Genomic DNA, 23,605 nt, shown 5'->3' on the forward strand with positions numbered 1-23,605 from the left:
GGCGGACTTGACCCCGGAGACCCCAGCTGGGCCCTGTCTGCCTTTTAAGTCACACGCAGGCATGGGGGTGCCTCGCTGTCCCGGCTCTCGAGGTCGCCACTGTGACTGCGGGGATATTCTCGAGTGGGGTCTTGTAGCTACTGGAGCCAGGGCAGGACACGGAAGCGTGTGTGGGGCTCGGGCAGCTCACGCTGTGGGTTCGTGTCTCCTCAGCTCATACTGCACAGTTTGACCTGCTATGAAGAGCTGGTGACTTTTCTTCAAGAAAGCATCCATCAGGTATGGACAATGGTTTATATGGAGGTTGTCTGTTGTTAAGCCATCTGCTTTCTTTGGTGGGGACCCTGCTGGATACAGGACCTTGCTTGGTGTCCTGGCTGGCTGGCTGGGTCCTCCAGTACCCTGTCTCCTGGAGGGGATCTGTGTACCCGCTCCTTGCTGTGAGATGGGGTGGCACACGTCCAGGGCCTGAACAGCTCAGAGTGCCATGGGGATTTGGAGAAGGGTTGTAGCCTGGCTGGCTTTGTGGAGGAGGGAGTGAAGGCTCCGTGGTAAAGGATATGATCTCTGGAGCCTTCAGCCTGGGTTTGAATCTAGGTTTCACCCCTCACATAGTAGCTCTGTAACCTTGGGCAACTTCCTTAGCCCCCCTATGCCTCAGTTTCCTCATCTGTAAAATGGAGCTGATAACAAGAGTACTTAGAACTAGCATGCTGGGCTTAATGTTGTCATTGACTTTAGCTTTTGTTGTTGACGTTATGATCACCATTATCATGATTATTTAAGGCTCCCTTGAGATTGGTTAGCTGTGGACATGTGGAAATGAGGGGGACGCCTTACAGGGGCAGGATGCAGCACAAGCCAAGGCCAAGAGATGACCTCTGAGATCCCCAACCGCAGGGTCTCATTTTCTGATGTGTGTGTGTCAGGATGGAAGGAAAGAAAGAGCGTGAAGCCCTTCTGTCCTGGTGTGCAAGCAAATACCTCCTCTGTGCCTTTCCTTCAGCCTTCTGAGCTGTGGGACCAGCTCTTTGAGGCTCCGGAGAAGGCGACCGAGGATTTGCTGGTGAGCCTGGACGGTGGGAGAACTTGTCAGATGTGGGACCAGGCTGGACACTCCTGCTGTCAGAATACTCTCCTCTTCTTCCCCGAAGGCACTGAGGGTCTGGGCATAGCCTAGGAAGAGTGCCAGCCCTGACCTCACAGATGCTTCTTGGGTAGGAAAATGGGGCCTGCTCGGAGACCCTTGGGAGGCAGGGGTGCAATCAGTAAGGTGCTGATTCACCCCACGTTTTCTGCCCCAGAACTGTTGCCTAGGGATAATTCAGCCCAAGGAGCCTGGCCCTTGTACTCAGCGTGGGACGCTGCCTTTCTGCACTGATTGTTCCCTCTGGCCTTTCTGGGAGGTGCAAGGGAGGGGCTCTGACGTGGGAGGGGTCCTGGCCTTGGCCAGCCCTCCTTTGCTCCCTGCCCCTGGCTCCCTCTGGTTCTTCATGGGCGTAACCCAGTGGGCTGTGTGCTGATGCAGCGTGCTCAGCAGCTGGCCCAGAGCAGAAGGGGCCTGGGCACCTCCTCTGGCTTAATCCTCGGCCACATGTGGCCTCAGGAACATCACTGGGCCTCAGTTGCCTCACCTAGAAAACAGAAGATGGAGCAGTCAGCAGATACTTTCAGCTCTTTATTGTCCAACAGAGGTTTTTAAAGAAGAAACTTAAACGCATAGAAAAGAATGTCTTCTAAATTAAGCAGCACGTGCCATCTAAATAAGCAGAAAGGATCCTACTCTCAACTGCACTCAGAGTGTTGTGAGAATGCAGCAATGCATCTGAGAGCTGAGCAGAGCCTTATCGCCTCGGTGTATGTGTTTGGATGGGGCGGGGGGGGGGGGGGCAGGCCCCCGGGCACCTGTATTAACACCCAGGAGAGGGAAGTGCCCTGGGAGGCTTCTAGGGGGCAAAGGAGAGCCCTGGGGCAATTGCTCGTAGGCTCCAAGGGCCTGTCCCCACCCACGGATGGCCCCGGCTGGGGTGATGCCTCTGCACCAAGGCTTTCTACATCCTCGTCTGTGAAATGGGGTCTCGCTTCTCCCTCAGTCCTTACCCTAGGGTTTTGGTGAAGCCCAAGCAAGATGGCGACTATGGAAACCATTCAGAGATTGGGGCTGGTGCCAGGGGAGGGGCCGCCTTCTTCCTGTCGTACCTCTGGACCCAGAGCCACTCCCCCTCCTCTCTTGGCTCTGGTCCCTACGGGCCAGTGGTCAGTCTTTGACCCTCCTCACCCAGGAAGGTGGTGTTTTCCCCCACCGTTTAATTATGTTTTAGCTGGAATCCGTTGAGCTGTCTCAGCACTACCCTCACCAAATTCATTTTTCATGGCCTGGGCCTAAGGGGTTCCTCGTGCCAGGCCTGGAAATGAACACTCTGCCCAAAATAAATAGCCTCCTTGCTGTGTTTTCATTACTGCTCACCCTCCGGGCAGGATGTCTGGCCACCCCCCGCGAGCCGGCGAGGCCCCCGCCCTGGCTTCCGATTGGGGTTCCAGGGTGGGCTTCAGTCTCTCCAGGGCCCGAGCAGTGCTGGAGAATGGCCCCTTCTTCCCGAGCCATACCAGACATTTTTTCCGGACCCTCACGGCGGTTTCCGGCCCAACTGCCTGTCTGGGGAGCTCTCCTTACAATGCAGGCACCTTGCCCCGTGGCCTCCCATGTCTTGGCAGCTTGAGTTTGATGAGATAATTTTAATAAGTGCTTTTTGTAAAACAAAATGGAATATTGGTGCCATTCAGTTGTGTTCAGCAGGGGCCAGCAGCCCCAGGCAGCGTCCTTTCTCCCCGTTCTGCCGTCACACTAAGCAGCCCACATGGAGGGGCTCGCTCACGGCTCCTGGGAGGCTGTCCTTGAGGGAGTCCCGAGGACCGTGGACGATGCTGGCCCATGTAGTACCAGTAGTCCTCCGTGTTTACACAAACGCAGGACGTGCAGTGGGCTCCCGTGTCCCCTGCTTCGTGGGGGTGGAGGGGAACAGACCGAGAAAGTGTCATGGCTCCCCCAAGACAACGTGCAAGTCCATGACAGCGGTTGGGTGGCCTTTCAGAAGGGGGAAACGGAGAACTCTGTCACTCCCCGAGGCAACACGCAAGTCCGCAAGAGAGCTGTGGCAAGGGTACTGGTCCTCCCAGGCCCATGTCCCCCTGCGCAAGGATATCAGTAGGACTCTTTGCAGTGACCAGAGCACTTCCGTAGACTTGGTCTCATAGACTGTGCACCAGAACCCACGGAAAGATGCAAGGATGGGATTATCATCCTTGTTTCGCAAATGCGGAAACAGGGCAACAGAAGCGAATGACTGGCCTGAGATCAGAGAATTATGATGAGGTTGATTTAAGATAGTTGTTGATTCATTTATTCCCCTTCTAATCCCCCCCAGAAGATTCTGTTATTGATAAATTTATAAAAATAGGAAGTTAATTGTATAAAAATGATGTCCTCAGGGCTCTTCTGTGCTCCAACCATAGTAAACCTGCCCTCTCTTGCGTCTGGGCCTTTGCACGTACTTTTCATCTTGCCTGGAACAGTGTTTCCTTCTCTTCTGATTCTTTCTTGTCCTTTGGATTTAGATATCACTTCCTGCAGAAAGCCTTCCTTTACATTCCTTCCTTCCCTAAACCCTGAGTCTCCTCGAAGGCCCTCTCTGTGTGTTTCCAGAACACCTTGCCTTTCCTGTCAGAGCAGAGCCCCTCCCCCACTCTTCTCTAGGTGCTTCTTGTTCTTTCTTCCCTGAGTTACGTCCCATGAAGGCAGATCCGTGTCCACCTTGTTCACAAGCATAGCCTCAGCAGGGAGCATCCTCTTGGCACGAAAGTTCACACAGAAAATTTTTTTTAATGACTAATTGAATTACCGTATGAAACTAGAGACTATGTTTTGAAGGAAAGAAAAGACAATTTTATCAGAAGCTTGAGCTGAAATAATTTCCACAGTTGAGGACCATATTTGGCTCGGAGCTTCCTGGCAACCCAGGCAAAATGGAAATATGATAAATTATATCATTCTTACGGTTTCAGGAAAACAAGCTTCTTTAGGTCTGGTTTCAAGTCCACAAAGAAACTGACCACACGTAAGGAACGCTGACTCTAGGCTAGCAGCATCTGCCATCACAGCTCACAGATGGGGACAGGTGTCATCCCCAAAGTGGGATAAGTAAGGCCTTCACAAGGAACCGCAGCTGGGGGCTGGTGTCTGTCTAGGGAGCCCGAGTGACCCAGCCCGTGCCGGGAGGCCGCGCAGAGCCGCATAATACTCACAGGCCGTGTTCTACGGGCTTTACAGGGGTGATCTCACTGACTCTTCACAGTAGCCTGATGAGGGTAGGTCCTACTATCATCAGCCTCGTTTTACAGATGAGAAGACGGGGACAGCGAAGTTAGGGAAGGTCTCTGTGCTCACCTAGCTTAGGGGTGGCACAGCCAGGATTGAAACTCAGGCAGCCGGGCTCCGGGCGGTGGGCTCTAACCCAGAGTTGGGACTAGGGGGAGATGAATACGGTGCCCACCTTGGGGGCAGAATTCAAGGAGGTACCAAAATCCTCAGTAATCAGGAAAAAAAATATTTTTAAAATATCAAAATTAATCCAAAAAAATCCACGATGAACAAAATATCAACAATTTTTGAAAGACGGGATCTGTCCTTGCACTTTGACGGTTCACCTCACTCTCCCCGCCGACCCTGACTCTGTCCCCTACCTGCTCTCTGCTGCTCTTAAGACAGTGCAGGTCTTTGGAGTAAGGGATTTGGAGTCCAGTGGAGCCTGCTGGCATCCCAGCAGGCTGCTTACCAGCGGTGTGACCTTGGGCCAGGTGCTCGGTGTCTGGGCCCGTTTCCTTCTGTGGCAGAGGGCAGTATTAACAGCACTGTCACACAGGCCAGTGGCAGTTTTCAGTGTGATGATGCACATAAGACACCTGCACGGTGAGGGAGGCTGCCCCACTGCTGTATGGCAAGCTTCCAGGACTCGGATGTCATGGGTGTGCTCCTTGGTGGGCAGTGTGTCTGCTCCCGTTGTCACCCAGGCTCGTGTGCTTCCCATCACTTAGGGGCCCTGCCGTGGAGCCCCCTGGCAACCTCTGGGACCAGGCTGGTGGCAGCTGGCTCAGGGTCAGGCTGCTCCCTGGGTGTGGCCCCTCCCCCCCACACTCCCCAAGGAAGTGAGAGGAAAGGGAGTGCAGACCTGGTGGGTGCTCATTGCTTTCTCTTCTTCCCAGTTCGAAGCAGGTCCCTACGGATGCATCCTGCTCACGCTGTCTGCCATCCTGTCCAGGTCCACGGAGCTGTGAGTCTCTTCCTCCCTCAACTCCTGGGCTGGGCTTGTCTGTCTGGTTCACTGCTGCCCCCGACCCGAGCCCAGGGCCACACTTGGTGCATAGTGGGCGTGTAGTGAGCGTGGTTGAGAGGGTGAAGGAAGTAGTGGAGTGGGGGATGGTCAGTGGTGGGGGGAGAACAGTTATGTGTGTGTTCAGAGCTACCTTGTCAATCTCCCCATGTGCGCTGGGGCTGACTGGAGAGACACCCTCGCCCACAGAGCTTACGGTCCCCCTGGGGCCCTGGCGGAATGGCGGTGTGCACATACTTAAGCACATGTGTGGATGCCCCTGGGACATGTGTGGGGATGGGCGGTTGAGGCAGAGGCCTGGGAGGTGACTGAGGGCCCCCACGAGCTCAGGAAGCGGGGGTTCACTGTAGGCCAGGGCAGTTGGAAAGCTGCAAGGTTTGTGCCCAGGGCCAGCCCCGAGGACACTGGTGGGTGGGTGCCCAGGGGCCTTGGAAGCAAGAGGACTTCAATTCCATGCAGCCTTATCAAATGCAGCCTCCCAAGCTGCCTGAGAGCTGGACTTTCTCCATCACGCTCATCCTCCATGAGCTTTCTAGGCCTCTTATCCATATTTGTCACCTGGGCATTATGTCACCAGAGAGGGTAGCAGATTAACAGCACATTAACAGTTTCGTAAAGTACAGTTGATAACTGCTTCCTTTTCTAAGTAGAGAGCAGACTCCAGAGGGCATGGGGGACCCGGGGAATTAATTTTCACTTTGGGGGATGCTTGCTGGCGGGGGATGATTTGGGAACAACCCCAAGCAGGTGGGCCCTGAGGAGTGGGGAGGCAGAAAGAATAGCTATGTGGTGCCCAGGCTGGGGAGGCCCTGGCAGAAGGAGACGCTTGCTCCCCGTGGCTGGGCCTGGCCAGGGCCTGTCCCATTCCCTGCAGGCTCTGGCTTGGGTGGGAGGAGGGTGCGGGGGCTCTGTGGCCTCGTGCCGCCAGTCTGCTTGCTGCTCACTGCTGCTGACCTTATTAAATGTGGTGCATGCACAGATCTTCTAATGGCATTTTTCTTCTAATCCTGCCATAATGATATGATTCATTCCTGGCTGGGGCTCACGTGCATGGAGACCATAAGCCGCACCGCCTTCTCCCCAGGCCTGGGTTTGCTAATCCCTGGCTGCCCGGGTTGGGGGTCTCTGGGTGTGTGGGTGAGACCCCGGAGCTCACGGAGGGGAAGCTAGGCTGTCAGAAGGGCCAGGCTTGGTGACTTCTGGCTGTGTGATCTCTTGGGCCTCAGTTTCCCCATCTCTACAGGGGACCACTGGCTCTGGAGGTCTAGGACTCTGATCAGAGTGTCTCTGCCCTGGTGGTCACCGGGGCAGCTCCTGCAGGACTTGCTCACCAGCCTGGGAGCTGTTTACATGTGCACCCCTGTAGGGAGCAGCTCTGGTGGCCCTCTCCATCTGCAGGGGCCTTCAGAGCCCCATATCCAGGCTACTCTTCTTGTTGTCCCGAGCTGGAGGACTTGGGCTGCTTCTGCCCCTTCCCTGCCTCATCCGACCAAGCCAGGCAGGGGTCAGTCCCTGCCCAGGCTGTGGCACCTGCGGGGCATCTGGGGATGGGGGGAAGGCTGCCCTGCTGGGCCTGCACAGCCTCATGCCAATAGGCCACAGTCCTCCCCTCACTACACACACGCAGACATGCAGACACACATACACACAGATTCACGGACACAGACAGACACACAGAGACACAGGTACTGCATACACAGGTATGCAGATATACATCCCCTCCCCACACAGAGACACAGAGATGCACACATACACAGATGCGCAGACACGCGCATGCACACGGAGACAGACACAGATACACATACAGACAGACACACACGCAGACAGGCACACAGACCCACAAGATCTGGCTAGAGTCACCTCCTTCCCCTTGTTCTCAGGACAGAGGAGTGGAAGGGTGTAAAGATGATGTCCCTCCCACTCAGGGCTCCTGAGGACATTCCTGGGTCCTGGAGGCTGATGGTGTTGGAGCCCCCAGGGGCAGCTTTGGCCGGCCTGTCGCCTGCCTTCCAGGAGGACCAGCATGGAGCCCTGCTCTAGCACTGGACCCGGCAGAGCGCTGGTTGGGCTTGTCTTACTCCTGGGCCTCCCCTTTCCTTCTAAGAAGGAAACGTAGAGGACGCTCTTAGCAGCAGTAGGAACGAGAGTAAGCAACACCTAGTACTGTGTACCCGATCCTCGGCTGCAACATTTTACGCCGGAAACTTGCTTCATCCCCACACAACCTTCTTAGGTGGCACTGTGATTCCTGTCAGCCTCGCCATCTTTCGGATGAGGAAACAGGCCTGGCCCCAGGCTCACACAGCTCAGCCCGGACAGCAGGGCCCCAGACTGGGCTCTTCGGGTTTGCCGCTTGGTTTCAGGCCTGAGTCTCTATTCTTTTGAGCCTGAGTTTCTCACTCTGGGAAAGGGGGATGATAATTCCTGCTTTACAAGATCGCATGAAGATTTATAGGTCGAGTGCTTGGCTCGGCTCCTGGTGGGTAGCAAGCCTTAGGTGATGGCCACTGCTGGTCTGATCCTGTCACAGCTGTGCTCAGAGGCGTCTTGTGTCCCATCCTGTCGTGTCATGCCCTCAGTCTCAGCTTGGTGCCTGGTGGTGGAGACATGACCATGGGCATGTTCTGCAAGTGGAGATGGGTCCACAGGTGGCGGTGCTCACCCCGGCAGGCACGTCCTTCGTGGCCCGGGGTGCTCCCTGGGTGCTCTGTGCTGTTGCTCGGGGGGCAAAAGAAGGGGAGGTGGGAGAACCAGTCCCTGCCCTGGGAGTACGCCACCCAAAGCTGTGCCTGAGAAAGACCCTCACCTCTGTCTTACTTGTTCAAGTTCAAAACCACTTCTAGACAGACTGAGGGCTTCGGGTGGAGAATGGGGCAGGCTTTGGGCACAGGGCTGCTGGTGGCATGGAGTGGAGCCGGTCAGTCCTGCCTGTGGTCTGGGGGGACTCCCTGAAAGGGGTGGCGGCGTGAGGGGAGAGACAGACCAATGGTGAGCAGGAGAGTGGCCTGTCGAAATGGTGCCTGGATCCTGTGAGAGATTCACGCTGACATTATTTACAATAACACGTTAGCCTTCCTGGCATTTACAGGGCTCCTCTGAAGGAGCTGTTCTCTGGCCTTAGAAGGGGAGCTCCCAGAACAGTCCACGCCTCCTCCGTGCCCTTAGCACACTCCAGAGGTGCTTCCCAGAGCCTCTGGTCTCCATTCTCAGGACAGATGCCAGACCTGGCTGCAGGTTTGCTGCGATTCCCTTGGCAGTGACAATAGTCCTGGGATGGTGAAAGCCCACTTCACCCTGGCTTGCCGCAGGGGCCGGCTGCTTGCAAAGGGCACATGGGGGCAGATGCCATCCAGCACAGGCTCCATTTGTCAGGCTGAGCTGATAGGCTTGTCCAGGGCATCCCAGTGGGTGACAATTCACACGAAAGCATCCCACTCATTGGCGGAGATGTAGTTTCAGGACGCCTGGGTCCCCATCTCTGCTCTGCTGCCAACATGCTTATGGCTGACCCAGCCTACACCTTCGGTCCTTTACCTCTAACAGGAGGGAGGCAAACCAGTGCTTCTTAAACTCTTTCTGTAGCGAGCCTGAAATCTGACCTTTTTCCAAACAAACTATAAAAAGCAGATGCAGCAGGACTAGAGTCAGGGGAGGGGGGAGGCAGAGACCCCTGCATGCCCCTCCCTATCTCCCAGCCTGGCCCCAGGAGACTCCTGTTTGGAGAAGCCCCAGCTCTGCATACACAGCTTACCAGCAGTAGGACCAGACGATCCCCGAGGGCCTTCCTGCTCTGGAGTTCAGATTCAGCCTCGCCAAACCCTTTGATGCTGTTTCAGGGTGATCTGTTACTACTTTGGGCAGTTGAAAACATGTCCTGGTGGCCCGGAGAGAGCCGTTTCTCAGATCATGTGCTGTGCAGTGGCCAGGGAGAAGCTGAGTAGGGGGCTGGGAGCCCCCGGCTCTTTACGAGTATAGCATGTCCGTGTGCACTTGTGTTGGTGTGTGCATGGATGAGGGATCCGTGAGGTGGCGGGGCTGGGTGTGAGATGATGTGGCTGTTGGTGGTGATGTTGGAGATTATGTGAAGGTGACTTGTTTGTGTGCGTGTATGTGTGTCTGAGGGCATGGCCATCCCTCCCTCCGAGTGAGGGCTCTCAGATGCCTGCCCGAGGCCCAGGGGCAGGCCTTGTGCCCAAGTCAGTGCCTCTTGTCCATCGGCTGTTCCCAGCTCTGGGGGGAGCCAGGGTGAGGGAGCCAAGGGCAGATGCGAACGCAGCCCAGCACAGCCTGGCCACTTCACCCTCAGAGGCCGGAAGAACAGTAGCAAAGCTGGCCTTTGAGTTTTGTTTATCGGGGCTGACTGCAAAGCCTTGTGAAGGTTTTATTTTTTTCCACTTGATTTCCAGCCATCTATTTTCCTTCTTAAGATCTTGAGTTGCTTTCAGTAAATCTCATACAGGCTTTCATGCTTACCTAGCCCCACCGCTTTCCAAACCACATGGCCTAGAACTTTCCCCAGCATGCTCTCACAAGTCCCAAAGACGCTTGGGGCCCTGGGGTCGAGGGCCAGCTCAGAGCCAGACCTGTGCAGTGCAGCACAAGGGTGCCCTGGCCCCCAGGGAGCCAGCAGTGATCCAGGGCCTGGCACAAGGGAGGGCTCCAGAGATGCCCACTGGGTGGCTGAGGCCTGGCTGGTGAGGGGAACAGCCTGTGAAGAGACACTTTTCATGCCTCACACCCATGGCACTCATTGCATTGACAACGTGGGCCAGCCAAAAGCAATCCTTAAAGTCCAAAATAGGCAGTAGTTTGCCATCTGCTGAAGTAATTTTTGAACAGCACAAGCCGGGCCCTGAGCATGAGGGGCAGCACCCACACCACGGTGGCTTTGTTGTTCTCTCTAACTTTCTCCAGGAGAGGAAAAACAACAGCACGGGTTATTTCTTTGTGGAAATAGCCCTGAAAGAAAGCCAACCGTGAGTGTTGGTGATACAAAGTCAAGTGACAGAAACTTGATTCTTAGCCAGCGTAAGCCGAAAACAGCACTATTAATTGATTCATCTCAAAAGCCCAGGGCTTTAGGAGTGGCTGGATCCAGGAACCAGACAGCGTCTTTGGAACATGGTGTCCCTCCTTCTGTCCCGTCACACTTCTTTCCCCTGTCTCAGCTGTGTTCTCGGGAGGGCCCTGCTGCATGGTGGGCTCCGGTGAGCCCGTGGAGAGGAAGCCCCCCTTTTTATTTTTTAAGATTTATTTATTTCAGAAAGAGACAGAGGCACAAGTGGGGGGAGGAGCAAAGGGAGAGGGAGAGGGAGATGCTCCCCGCTGAGCAGGGAGCCCGACATGGGGCTCCATCCCAGGACCCTGGGATCATGACGTGAGCCAGAGGCAGACACTTAACCCACTGCGCCACCCCGGGGCCCTGAGGAAGCCCTTTCTCCAGTGCCCCTCAGCCTGCTGGCAGCCATGACCCCATTCCTGACACCTCATGGCAGGCCTGGGCTGCACCCATCATGGGGCGTGTGAACACAGAGGGCCCAGAAAGCGGGCAGAACCCACAGAGGGGGTACCACACTGACTGGGAAAGGGGTGGGCTGTCTAGTCAGGAACTAGGAGCTTGGGGTTTATCAAGGAACAGGAGAGCAGGTGTGAGTTTGGGCGTGGGTCAGATCTGGAACTTAATTGAGGCCCCCACAGGCTCCCCTCAGAAACAAAGAAAAGCAACGATGAAGCTTCCAGATCCAGCAGAGCTCACTGAGGCAGAAACCACCTCAGTAGTGGGCTGGGCCAGTGGCTTGTGGCATAAGGATTTGAGCAGGGGGCTGTTCTTTTTGAGAATCCCAGGTTCTTGGTGGTCCCAGATGTGCTGTTGGGATGGGAGGGGGTAGATGGGATGCCCCTCAGCTTTCTCCCCCACCCTCTCGCTGCACCTGCCTGGACTCCTCCAGCCCAGAATAATGCGACACACACAGAACCACCCAGGCCAGGCCTGGGGCCATTATCCCATTTCACAGATGTGGGGACCAAGGCTCTAAGAAATTAGGGCAGTTTGCTGGCAAGTTGATGCCATCCCTGTGTGTCCTGGCCTCCAGTCTAAGACCCTGTGGCCTCATCCCCTTCCTGGGCTGAGGGAGGAGTGACAGGCACTGCCCTGTCGTGTCTGCCAACTTAGGAGGAGAAGTGGGAAACAAGACCCTTAAGTAGGCCCATACCAAACCAGGTGCTTGTCTACCAGCTTCCCTTTCCATTTCATGTCAGCTGGCATCGCTTGGGGCAAAGCGAGCCCAGCCCCAGGCTGCTGAGGTGGCAAGTCAGGGCTGGTGAGTGTCAGAGGGGTGTGGCTGAGGGCAGTAGGTCTACCCGTGAACGTGGACCCTCCCGTGGCAGAGGGGGGCAACTCAGCCCAGCTCACACTGGGGTTAGTGGTGGAGCTAGGAGTCTCCTGACTCTCGGTGCATCTGGCACCCCACCCCACTTACCCAAGGGCTAGACCTCCGTGTTCCTCGAAGGGCTTGGGCGTCCAGATAAAGAGGATGGGCCTTGGCAAGAGGGAAAGGCAATTAACTTTTTGGAAGAATCTTCTGTTCCAGGCCAACCTCGTTTGCTTGGGTGGGAAGCTTCCTTCTGCCTGCCTCCACACCCCTCCTGGGATTCAGCTTCTGGAGGCTGTTCCATCCGGACCTTCCTGGTAGCTTCTCCTGGGATGGGTGTGGGCCAGGCTCACATAATTTAGGGCCCATGTGCTGTGCATCTGCAGAGCTAGAGCCCGATTCTGGGTGCCAGGGGGCCAGATGGACACGACGTGCCCCTGGCCGTCAAAGTCCTTGCTGCCTGGAGGGACAAGGCAGGCACAGGAAAAGCATGGGCAGTTGCTCTGAGGAAGGGGCCAGCTGAGGAGAAATGGGGCACATCTGTCCCGGGGTGAGGGAGGTGTCTTCACGGAAGAGGCGACATTCAGCAGGGCTCTGAGGGATATGTGGGAAGGGTTTTGGCAGGCCACAAGAACAAAGCAAGCAAAAGCCAGCGGGGTGGGGGTTTGCAGGGAACAATTGCACAAGGTCTGGTTGGGAAGGAAAGTGCCGGCACGTGGGGAGAGGTCTAGCGGGCGGTGAGGCAGAAGGCAGCTTGGGAAGGGCTTGGGCACCTCTGTGTTCCCTTCCTTCCTCCAGGCCAGCTCCTTTCTCTCCATCCATGCACCTTGCCCTCCCTCCTGGGGTCCTCCCCAGCTCGCCCCTTCTTGTCCCGGCCCCTGCCTGGAGAGTCACAGGCGGCCCCTCCAACCTGTGGAGCTCTGTGCTGTTTGTGAGGCCCTGTAAAGGCCGGGGCCCTTATGGCAACAGCTCTTTGAGGTGCACATTGTTATCCCCATCAAGGGATGACACCTGGAAGGCTCGGAGATGGAAAGCAATTTGCGGAAGGTCACACAGGGCAGGTGGCAGCCGGGGCCTGCCACGCAGGTGTCCTGACTCATCGCCCACTCCCTGCAGGCCTTCTTGGGAAAACAGTCCGTATCCGCTCTGCCGAAGGCCGTTTTAGATACTCATAGTTACATTTCGACTGCTCGCAGGCCTCCATTTATTCTGGGTTCTTGGCCACGACACGAGCCGTTGAGGTTGCGGGGATCGTGACCTCTTGGTCATTGTGTTTTTAGTTGTTATTATTGTTGTTATCGTAGGAAAAAGGAAGTGACATTTACCAAATGCCAGATGCTTAATATAGTTCACCTTGCTCTCCCAGCAGTCTATAGTAGAGGGAGGCACCGTCCCACCCCTACTGCAGAGGGGAGGCAGCCTCAGCGAGGGGAGCAGCCAGTACGTGGCAGTGACTGGATTCAAATCCAGGGGCCCCTACCTTCGGAGCCCAGGTTCTCCTTGTTGTTCCACAGCTGCCCTTCTCGCTATTGCTTGGTCCTCAAAAGTCAATAGAATTCCCAAGGGAGGGGGCAGCAGGGAGGCCCGGCCAGAGCTGGGTGTGGTGGGCTCCTGGGGCCTGGTGCCTTGGGATCCGGTGGAGGGGAGGTGGCTGGCCGGATCCTCCTGGGTTAATTACCAACTATTTTAGGCATGATGGTTTAAACATCAGAGTCCCGACCCAGGCACACTTGTTCACATCCCAGAAGGCCCCCAGAGACCCCTGGCTTCAGTCCTCTGGTTTTCTGAGTGAAGACACAGGCTGAGAGAGAGGCAGGGACTTGCCTGAGGTTACTCAGCCAGTCTGAGGCTGAGCTAGCCACTGACCCCACCTCGCGGACGTTGATTTTAGGTGAGTGGCTTTGACGGTAGACTGGAACCGTGTCTCGGGGCCACTTAGACCTACTTTCTCCTTATCCAGAAACTTCCATACCAGATGCTCAGATTCACATGTCCGGATGCACGTTGGGGAGGCTTTGGGGCGAAGGGACAAGCTGTGCCCCAGCCCGGGAGGGTGGGACCCGGAGTGGCGCCTCGAGGCTCCAGGGCCTGTGTGGGGCTGGCCGGCCAGGCTGAGCATCACGTGTTTCAGGCCGCGGTGGACACTGTGTGATGTTGGCGCCGGGGACACAGTCCTGGCCTGCTGACCGTATGATCACAAGACCACGCATCCCTTCTCCTTTCTGGGCCTCAGTAGAACCCTGGTGAAATGGAGATGGCGGTTCTTGCTCCTCTGGTCCCACGAGGCTTTAGAGGGGATGGTGGATTTGAAAGTGAGCTTCGGGGTTCTGCAGAATCAGGGCTCAAGCCCTGTAAGCTGCTCAGTGGCAGAACGTCTGCCCCTTGGAGACGCATGACAAGGAGCGACTGGAGGGAGGCAGCGGCACTCTATCCCAGCTTCGGGTGCTCAGTCTGGCCTGGCACCTGTCCCTAGCCCCGGGCCACTTGTGTTCTTTTGCTAGGCATCCGTTTTCCCACCCGAAAACTGCTGAGCCCTTAGGTCTCTGCCATCCCCCGCGTCCTCTTCATTCCGTCTCTTGGTATAGTGCGGGGTCTCTGGGAACTCTCGATGGGGGTACAGCTGGGAGAAGCAGGCCTTGCTGGCATCCTGGGCAGAGCTGTCTGTCCTTCTTCCTCTGGATACTTCTGCAGCGAGCTGTCACTCTGACCGTGGGTCCAGGTTCTGGCCCTTGGTTTCCAGAATGCTGAGGAGGTCGGTGGCAGGGCAGCCAGGGCCAAGCCACTCCTCATAAGTTTCCTTGCCCTGGGCAAGTCCATGCAGGCTCCTCCCACCCTGTGCTTCCTGGAATCCCAAATCCGGGCAAGCTCCTGCTTCCCGAAGGGGGTCCCCAGTGCACAATAGCCTCAGGGCGCAGGTTTTATCAGGACGAGGCTCCTCCTGGCTTCTGTCACCCAGCCTGGTCGTTGGCCCCAGGCTGTGCAGAATTTTTTTAGGGCCCAGCATTGTCTAGTCCCCACGTGGACTGGGGAAGGGACAGCCTGCCCGTTGGACTGAATGGTGTTGGTCCCAGGGAAGGGCTCCTCGCAGCTTGTGGCTCAGAAGCCCAGCAAGTGCGGGAACCTCAGAGCCCAGGCAACCCCTCCTCCGATTCAGCCCCTGCTCCCAGGACGCTGCATGACCTTGGAGACCTGGGGGTTCCCCAGAGGGGTTACAGGGGCCGGAAGAGGGAGAAAGATGGGACACCTATGGCCAGAGCAGTTCTACTTTTATGTCTTATCTATTTGGCTTCTGCCTAGAAGATGACATTTGAAGAAAGAGCTCTGAGTCTAAACAGACGTTGGAGGCCGCTTGGTGTGTGTTTGCTAGGGTTGCTGTCACAAAGCACCACAGCCTGGGTGGCTTAACCAGCAGAAACTCCCAGTTCTGGGGGCTGGAAGAACAAGATCAAGGTGTCAGCAGGGTTGGTTTCCCTCCTGGGCCTGTGGGTGGCTGCCTGCTTCTGTGTCCTCGCATGGTCTTTCCTCTGCGAGCTTGCATCCCCAGCACCCTCTTCCTGCAGGGAACCGGTCAGATTGGACTAGGGCCCACCGAATGGGGTCGGGGAACTTAAATCATTCCTTGAAAGGCCCTGTCTCCGGACCCAGCCACGTTCGGAGGTACTGGGGTCAGGGCTTCAACATATGAATTTGGGGGGACACAGGTCAGCCCATAACACCATGCATCTTGTGCAAGGCCCTCGTGTCACAAAAGGGGAGACTGAGGCCCGGAGAGGCGAGGTTAACTGCCACATGGCAGGCTGGGGCTGGAACTCCGACCTGGTGACAGCCCTGCCCTTTGAATTGCCCTCTCTCTGGGCAGGGCAGAGGCCGTTTTTCCTTTGCTCAAGGACTCCTCACACTCTGCTCTCCAGGGAATTCCCCTAAAGGGAGGTCTGGGCATCTAGATTTGCCAAAGTTGTAAATCTCTTAAGCCGTATAAGCTGCTCCCTGGCGTCTCGCGAATGCCCTAATGTGAAACGCAGACGTTCCTCCCTTTCAAGCTCCACGCTCACTCCTGAATTTCCCATCGTGTTTGCACCTAAGGATGCAATTACCATTTCCTCCCATTGTCCTTTCTGCTTGTCCCTCCACTCTCAGCTGACGCAGGCTCTCAAACCCACTGGGTGAGCACGAGGCTGTGAGATTATGAAGATCGGACCGCTTCTGAAAGCTTTGGGCTGGCTCGGGACCAGCGATGCTTATCATTCCACCCAGGGCTCCTTTGAGGTTATTTTCTTCTCTTCAGAAGATGCCCGTTTATGCGGCAGAGAGCATTTCCATCAATTCTTTTGCCTGAGCTAGCGCCAGTCGAGCGCTGCCTTCGGCCATTTGGCACCCCAGCCGGCTCCTTCCCAGGCGTGCTGGGCTGTCTCTGGTGGGTGAGCCTCCCAGGCCCTTCCCAGGACCCCCAGGCCTCCGTGCTTCTCTGCCGGGCCCCTGCAGTGCCAACCCGGCCCATCTTCCCGCATGGACCACAGACCGTCCCCCTTTGGCCATGGTTATTAAAAGCCACAAGAAAGCATTTCTCCGGCAAAGGTCACGGAGCTTGAGTTTCTAAACTCGTTTGGGAAGGATACGGGGACCAGGGTGTTTTAGGTTTGTGGACTTCTGGCAGATCTTAGATTTAAAGCCTAAAATTGAGACCAGGTTTCTCTTCTCGTCCACTGAAAGGGAAAACAAACCTTGTGATTGCTGAGCCCTTTCTTCTGGGATGTCTGTCTGTGGCCTCTTTGGGGTAGGGCCAGAGGAGGCAGGCCGGGCCGCGTGCCCCAGGGCATGTGCCCCAGCCTCCCATCACCCCCAGAGATGCCCTTCGGAGTCTTTCCATGTCTATAAAATATAGTAATCCTTACCTCGCCGGGGATGGGGCTGCGTTGCAGGGATGCCGGCTCCTTTCCTGTTCACTCGTGCACCGTTCACATCCACAAGAACACTTGGTCTTCCGAAGCATTTGTGCGGGGGACGGGAAAAGGAATTGTGTCCTGGTGGTGGGCTTTCTTAGATGGTCGAAGAGTGTTGAGATTCATGGAGGGCTGGGGTTGCCTCCTGGTGCTGTCCTCCCCTATAACAGAGCCACACTGACAGTGACTCCTGGTCCCCAGCTCTGTACAGCCCTAAGAAATCGGTTTCTTTTGGTTTGAGGGATGTGTTTCGGCCAAGGGGCTTTTCACCTCATGCCTTTTGGAGGACCCCCTTCTGAGGGTAGAGCCATTGTGACCTGGGGTCGGGAGAGCATAGGCCTCCAAGACGGGCCATGGGGTCCTCCACCGGCTCCGTAGCCCATAAGCCCCATGCCCTGGGTAAGTCAGGCTGCTCTGAGCCGTGGTTTTCTCTTGGCATTTGGGGAACCATGCATGTACAGGTACACGGTCTGTGCCCACTGAACAGACTCACGGGCTGAGGCCTGGAGACGGGAGGGGATGTCCCCATGCCCATGTTGGTGAGCGGCAGTCGGAGTGAGGATTTGGGGAGCTGGATTGCAAATGCAGGGGCCTCTCTGCTGTGTCACGCTTCCGCCACCCTTCTGCGTGTTGGTAGTGCCCCAGGCGCAGCCAGAGGGGAGGCCACTGCCCGGAGCAGAGTGAGTGTTAGCTGCAGAGCCCTGGGTTGCCCCCACATCCAGAATTCTGGGCCTCAGCCTGGAGCCCGAGAGGAGCCCCTGGTCACCCCGCGAGGTTTGCCCGGGAGGCCTGAGTCAGGCAGAGGCATGTTAATACTACTCCTTTTGTGTCTTCTAGTGTCCGCCAGGACTTCGATGTCCCCACCAGCCACCTGATTGGAGCACATGGGTACTGCACCCAGGTCAGGGGGTGCTGTGGGGTGCTGTGGGGTGCTGGGCAGCAGGGTGCTTTTTTTCCTTCCTCCCCCCTTCTTTCCTTGCCCCTGCCTGCCCTCTCCCAGGAGCCTTCATGTGCCAGCCTCTGTCATGGAGACCTAGAAAGGCCACTCAGTTCAGTTTCCACTTCTGGAGAGCTTGCCATGCCCAGTCTGTGTGCTTGGCACTGCAGGGGGTACCAAGGACAGAGCCAGGGGCCGCACAGCCCAGAGCCCCAGGCCGAGCCCCGGGGACAGACTGGGGGCTCTGGGCCAGCTGGGGTGGTGAGGGCCACGGCACAGGCACCGTCTTGGCGGTTGACCCTCCTCAAGCTGGGCTGATCTTCCCCTTCCCAAGCCTCAGTTCCCTCGTTTATAGGAGGAGGAGTTTGGACTAGACCAGTGCTTCTTAGATGTGCCCGTGAATCCCCCGGGAGTCCTGTTGAAGAGCAGGCTCAGATCCAGTGGGTCTGGCCTGGAGCCTGAAGTTCTGAATTGCTCACAGGCTTCCCAGAGAAGGTGAGGCTGCTGGTCCACGGACCACACTTTGAGTAGCAAGGGGCTACATGACCACTAGGCTTTGCCACTGCGTGATTTTGAGTCTTGGGTCAGGGAGCAGCCTATTTCTCCTTTCTCCCCCATTTCAAGAGGGCTTCCTGCGCTGAGGAGGGTTTGAGACAGATGGGGAGCAGGGGCCTTTTTCTCCCCCTTGAAAACCAGATGGGAAAACTCGAACCCATCTGAAAAAGGCCGCGCCTTTTTTAGCAGCCACTGCTCCTGAGGTGCAGTATCTCAGAGCAGATATTTCCTCCGAATTCTTTCTCATTTCCTCTGCAAGGACACAATGGGGCCACTTTTCTATCTCCCTCCAATGGGGCTCCCTCTGTGGCCATCAGAGGGAGCCTCTTTTACTGTGACCAGGGCAGGGGTCTTGGTGTTGATAGAGGGATTTATTCACCGGGGCCTGGCTTTTATAATTCAGGGGAAAACACTTCTATGAACTCTCCCCTCCAAAGTTTAAGCTGGGAAAGGCCTCTCCTGGCCATTCCCACGTACCGTGGGGCCACTGCTGCTTGCTGGCCTGCCACACGTGCCAGCTCCGACAGGACGGGTCAGGCAGAGGGTGCTGCCTGCCCAAGTGCTAAGGCTGGGCTCCCTCAGAGCCTTCCTCGGTGGCACTGCAGGCACTTAGTGGCCGGGGTTCCCCTGGGATCTTGGGTGGCCAGGTGGCACCATGCGGGGAACAGGGGAGAGGAGAGGGAAGGACACCAGGCAGGATGCTGGAAAATGTGGGTGGAAATCCAGCTCTGTCATGAACTAGCTGTGGGGCTTGGGGAAATCCTCTCCAGTCTGGGAGCCCTAGGGTCCCCATTCCTCACCCCTAGATGCCCTGCTGAAGGAAGGGCACTCCCTTCCTGCCACCTCAGTGCAGGAGGCACTGGCTGAAGGAGACGGCCAGAGGAACAGGGCTCCACATGTCACTGACCTCCGGGTTCTGGGGTCAGCAGGCTTGTCGACCTGTTGGCTGTATGGCACAAGTCACACGGCCCCTGGATGCATGATGCCGCTTGGCTGAGGAGGGCAGGGACACATCTAGACCCCAGACTGGGGCTTCCTTGCCTTGGCCTGTCTGCCTCTGCAGGCCTCCACTCTCCCCCCCTGCTCCAAGACCCCACCATCCGCTCGTGAAATCCAAATAAGATCTAGAGTTGCTTTCTTGGTGTTCACACCATTGTCCGCTTCCTGGCGTTGATAATGGGCGCTGGTTGTGTTAAGATGTTATCGTTGGGGGAAGCTGGGTGAAGGGTGCACAGGAACTCTCTGTACTATTTTTACAAATTCTTCTGAGTCTAAAATTATTTCAAAATGAAAAAGCTTATGAAAAAAAATGCCATCCTTCAAGACCCACCCAAGTGTGGCTTCTCCACAAAGTGGCTCTGACTCAGCCATGCGGTCCCGTGCCTTTCCGCCTGGCCCCAGAGGGCTCCGTGCGCACATGTTTATAGCCCCAGTCACATCCTACATTGTGCTTCAGCCGCGCAGGGATGCACCTGATCCCCACCCTAGGCCCGGACGCCTGAGGTCTTTACCCCACTCCCCTGCCACCACCCAGGGCTCAGCACGGGGGCCCGTGGAATCAAGGTCACAATGAGTTCCTAGAGTCGCTGGGCTAGGAGCCGCTGATGGCTTCCCCTGAGGGCTGGTGGGAACTCCAAGTCCCAGCCCCCTGTGATTTGGGGCTCTCGCCCTCCTTGCTTTCCTTCCTTTTCCGCTCCTTTTTTCCCTTGTTCCCAATCTCCCCTGGACAAGCCTTTCCCCTTTCTTTCATCTACAGGAACTTGTCAATCTGCTCCTCACCGGGAAAGCCGTGTCCAATGTTTTCAACAACGTGGTAGAGCTGGATTCTGGGAATGGGAACATCACGCTGCTCAAAGGCATTGCTGCGCGCAGTGATGTAGGGTTCTTATCTCTCTTTGAGCACTACAATGTGTGCCAGGTACTGGGGGCGCAGGGCTCCGGGGAAAGGGGGACCCAGCTTCCTGGGACCAGAGAGAGGGAAGGCGGGGAAAGGGAAGGTCAACTCCAGTTCCCAGAGCTGGTCCGGGTTTGGTCCAGTCTCAAGCACAGAGCGTTTGGGAAGAAGTATAGCTTCACTGCCATCGAGTGCTGTGTGGAATTCACTCCCAAAGCCAGCCGCTGCCATGTTCTGGGAAAGGTTGTTTCACAGGGACTCCTAGGGGTCTATAGTGTGACTGTGGGTCAGAGCAGATGCAGTTGGGGTGTGTGTGTGTGTGTGTGTGTGTGTGTGTGTGTGTGTGTGTGTGTTGGGATGGGGTCTTCTCCAGGGATAGGGAGAACCGCGTCAGTTTCCTAGGTCTGCCACAGTGAAACACCACAAACTGGGTGCTTAAAACAATGGAAGTTTGTCCTAGAGCAGAAGGTCTCATAGCACAAGTCCAGAATCAGGAGGCCAGCAGGCTGTGTCCCTGCTGACACCCATCGGGAGAATCCACCCGCACCTCTTCCAGCTGTCGGTGTTTCCTGGCCATCTTTGGCGTTCTCTGGCTTGTGGATTCATCGCTCCGACCTCTGCCCCTGTCGTCACGTGGCCCTCTTTCCGCTGCGTGTCTCCTCCTTTTCTTATAAGGACGTCGGTCATGTTGGGCTAAGGGCCCGCTCTACTCCACTGACCTCATCTTAACTAGTTACATCTACAACAACCCTAATTCCAAATAAGGTCACATTCTGGGGGTTAGGATCTCCACGTATCTTTTCTGGGGGGCACAGTTCAACCCTCACAGGCTACTCGGTCTGTTTGCCAGTGCACGGCTCCCTTTCCTTCCTCTCTCCCTGCAGCCATGGTCTTGGAAAGGGCTGGGCCCCCGGCGAAGCTGGGCAGGGTGAGACGACTGCATGTCTCTGCACAGTGGACAGTCGGCACCGGGCCCCGTGCTCCTACCCTAGCCTGCTGTTCGACCTTCTCTCAGCCTCGGTTTTCGCGTCTTCAGAGAAGACATTGTTCTCTGGCTGGTTTCATGGTGCTTTTTCAGCATGATCACGAGTTCAGGCTGTTGTCCCTTTGCTAATGGGCCATGTGGTGCAGCTGCATCCCCAGGTCCTGCCCCCATGGACAGGAACCCGGCCCGTGGGCTCCACAGACTTGGGGAGAAAAGAATGATCGCGGCTCCCTCTCTGATTTGCCGGTGTCAGGAGGGAGCCTAGGAATGTGGTCACGTGGGTCAGGAGAAGCACCAGGGCCCCTGAGCATCTGACCCTGGGTGGGCTCTGGAAGCATTCAGCCCGAAATTCCATGGGCTGAGAGAGGGTAACCTTGGCCAGGCTCATGGAATCCCTAGGCTTACCATGAGCCCTGGTTTCATTCTTGTATTGAGGGTGTTGGTCTAAAAGTAAACTATTTTCCTTTGGTCTGTGGAGGGTAGTTGATGGGAACATCAGTTGGGGGTCATCCTTCCCTTGGAATAAAATGCTGATTGAAGAAATTCAGGCCCTACAAGGATCCAAATTCTTGAATCCACACAGATGCGCCCCCCCCCCCCCCCCCTCCTGCTATATGCTTGGCTGAAGACTAAGGCTTGTATCTCTCTGCAGCAAGAGGGTGTTTGCTCCTCTGCCTTGGGGCTGCAAGCTCTCTAAGGAAGGACCCTCAGGCCCTCTCTCCTCCCTAGAGCTAACTGAGGACTGGGCCTCTGAAGGAGAAGGCAGATGTCTGGCGGTATCGACAAAGCCTGTCCTCTCCCTTACCACCACCTGCTATTCCCTCTGTCACTGAATTCCTCTGGTCCTACATGGTTGGCCGTGTTGGGGGTGGAAAGAATCCGGGGAGGCTTAGCATCCACGCTCAAAGCTGGTCCCCCTCCACTGGACAGCACCAGTGTGGCCACGGGGAAGATCTGACATTTAGGACAGCTTGGAGCATGGTGTCCATGGTGGGGCTGTTCTTACAAGGCTTAGGTTTTCTCTTGCAGAGGGCAGAAGCGAGCCTGCCTGTCATTCAGCCTGTCCGGGGCTTCTCATGGCAGCCTCTGGCTGGGAGCCTGGTTCTAGGGCCCTCACTGAGTATGTGGGGGCTGGGGGTAAGGGAGGTCCTGCCTATCAGTGAGCTTATTAGATGACCCACACTCCGGGTCTGCCTGGGGGAAGCAGAGGAAGCTCTGGACCAAGAAATACACCCCCTGCTGAGCTAGCCAGCCTCCTGCCCCAGCCTGGCTGTGTGTTCTGGACCTCCATTCGCTCCCCATGACCCCCCTGCTGAGCTAGCCAGCCTCCTGCCCCAGCCTGGCTGTGTGTTCTGGACCTCCATTCGCTCCCATGACCCCCCTGGGCTGGTCTTGCCCATCGGACTTGCACCTCTTTCTCACCACCCAGAGCCCACAGCTGAGGGCTGCAGTTGGAAGGCCAGCCCCTCCTGGCTCCTGGTGATTGTGGTGGGGGGACCGGCAGTCCAGGGAAGGGACAACATGGGACCAGGAGCTTAACTTCAGTGCTTCTCCCATGCCCTGCAGGGTACATTCCTTGCTGCCTTCATGAAGGGACCTGAGCAAAGACTAAGCTTGGCAGGAAGGGCTCTGCCAGCGACAGCCCCGGCTTGGCAAATAGCCCCACCCATCCCCTTTTTCAAACCCAGGAGCATGTCTGATCCATCAGGAGGTCATGTGGCTCCTACCCTAAATTGTTTCTCTGGTCTGTCCATTTCTACCATGGTCCAAGCCACCAGCATTGCCAGTCTGGACACCTGTCCCCACGCCCTTCCAGTCCTTCAGTGAAGCCACTGTGATCTTTAAAAGAGTAGACTGCATCACATCATTCTTTTACTTCACACCTGTCAGTGGTTTTCCCATCCCCTGAGACTGTTAGGGGCTGAATTATGTCCCCTCACAGATTCACACGTTCAAGTCCTAACTCCCAGTACCTCAGAATGTGACTATTTGGAAACAGGGCCTTTAAGAAGTGATTACGTTAAAATGAGGTCATTAGGGTGGCCCTTAATCCAACTGACTAGTGTCCTTACAAGAGGAGGGGACTCGGACCTGGACACACAACAGAGGGAAGACCACGTGAAGACACAGGGAGGAGACGGCCATCGGCAAGCCAAGGAGAGAGGCCTCAGGAGAGACCAGTGCTGCCCACACCTTGGTCTTGTACGTCCAGCCTCCAGGACTGTGAGGAAACAAATTTCTGTTGTTTGAGCCACCTGGTCTGTGGAACTTTGTTCTGGCGGCCCCAGCTAACTAATGCAGAGACCGAAAGCCCGAACTTAGCACGGCCTACAAGGCCCGCTGAGACATGTCCCTGCTGTTTCCTCCCTTCACGTTTTGACTTAAATGTCCCTTCCTCAGGGAGGCCTCTCCTGACCTAATCAGCCCATCTAAATAGGTAGGGGTCTGCCTCTGCATCACAGAATCTTACTACTTTCTTTCATAGGCCACCTCTTGGTTCCAAGTGTCACATTTCATTGCTTTTGAGATGCAAACT

At 56.3% G+C, this 23,605-nt stretch overlaps 1 protein-coding gene across 3 annotated transcripts in view; it reads left to right on the top strand.

Moving 5' to 3' along the window:
* The window catches only part of MINDY4 (MINDY lysine 48 deubiquitinase 4), a 103,321-nt gene that overhangs the window by 66,722 nt on the left and 12,994 nt on the right, over nucleotides 1-23,605 (top strand). For 2 of the 3 annotated variants that reach the window (XM_073899030.1, XM_073899031.1), the window contains exons 12-16: nucleotides 214-279; nucleotides 1,007-1,066; nucleotides 5,260-5,327; nucleotides 17,536-17,599; nucleotides 19,947-20,108. In XM_073899030.1, coding sequence (XP_073755131.1) covers nucleotides 214-279; nucleotides 1,007-1,066; nucleotides 5,260-5,327; nucleotides 17,536-17,599; nucleotides 19,947-20,108 — 420 coding nt within the window. The remainder of the gene's footprint in view (nucleotides 1-213; nucleotides 280-1,006; nucleotides 1,067-5,259; nucleotides 5,328-17,535; nucleotides 17,600-19,946; nucleotides 20,109-23,605) is intronic. The other variant, XM_025873102.2, reaches the window with a different exon arrangement.

The sequence above is a fragment of the Callorhinus ursinus genome, unplaced genomic scaffold (assembly GCF_003265705.2).
Source record: "Callorhinus ursinus isolate GAN/ISIS: 27379988/994484 unplaced genomic scaffold, GSC_fseal_2.0 scaffold12, whole genome shotgun sequence".
Lineage (NCBI taxonomy): Eukaryota > Metazoa > Chordata > Mammalia > Carnivora > Otariidae > Callorhinus > Callorhinus ursinus.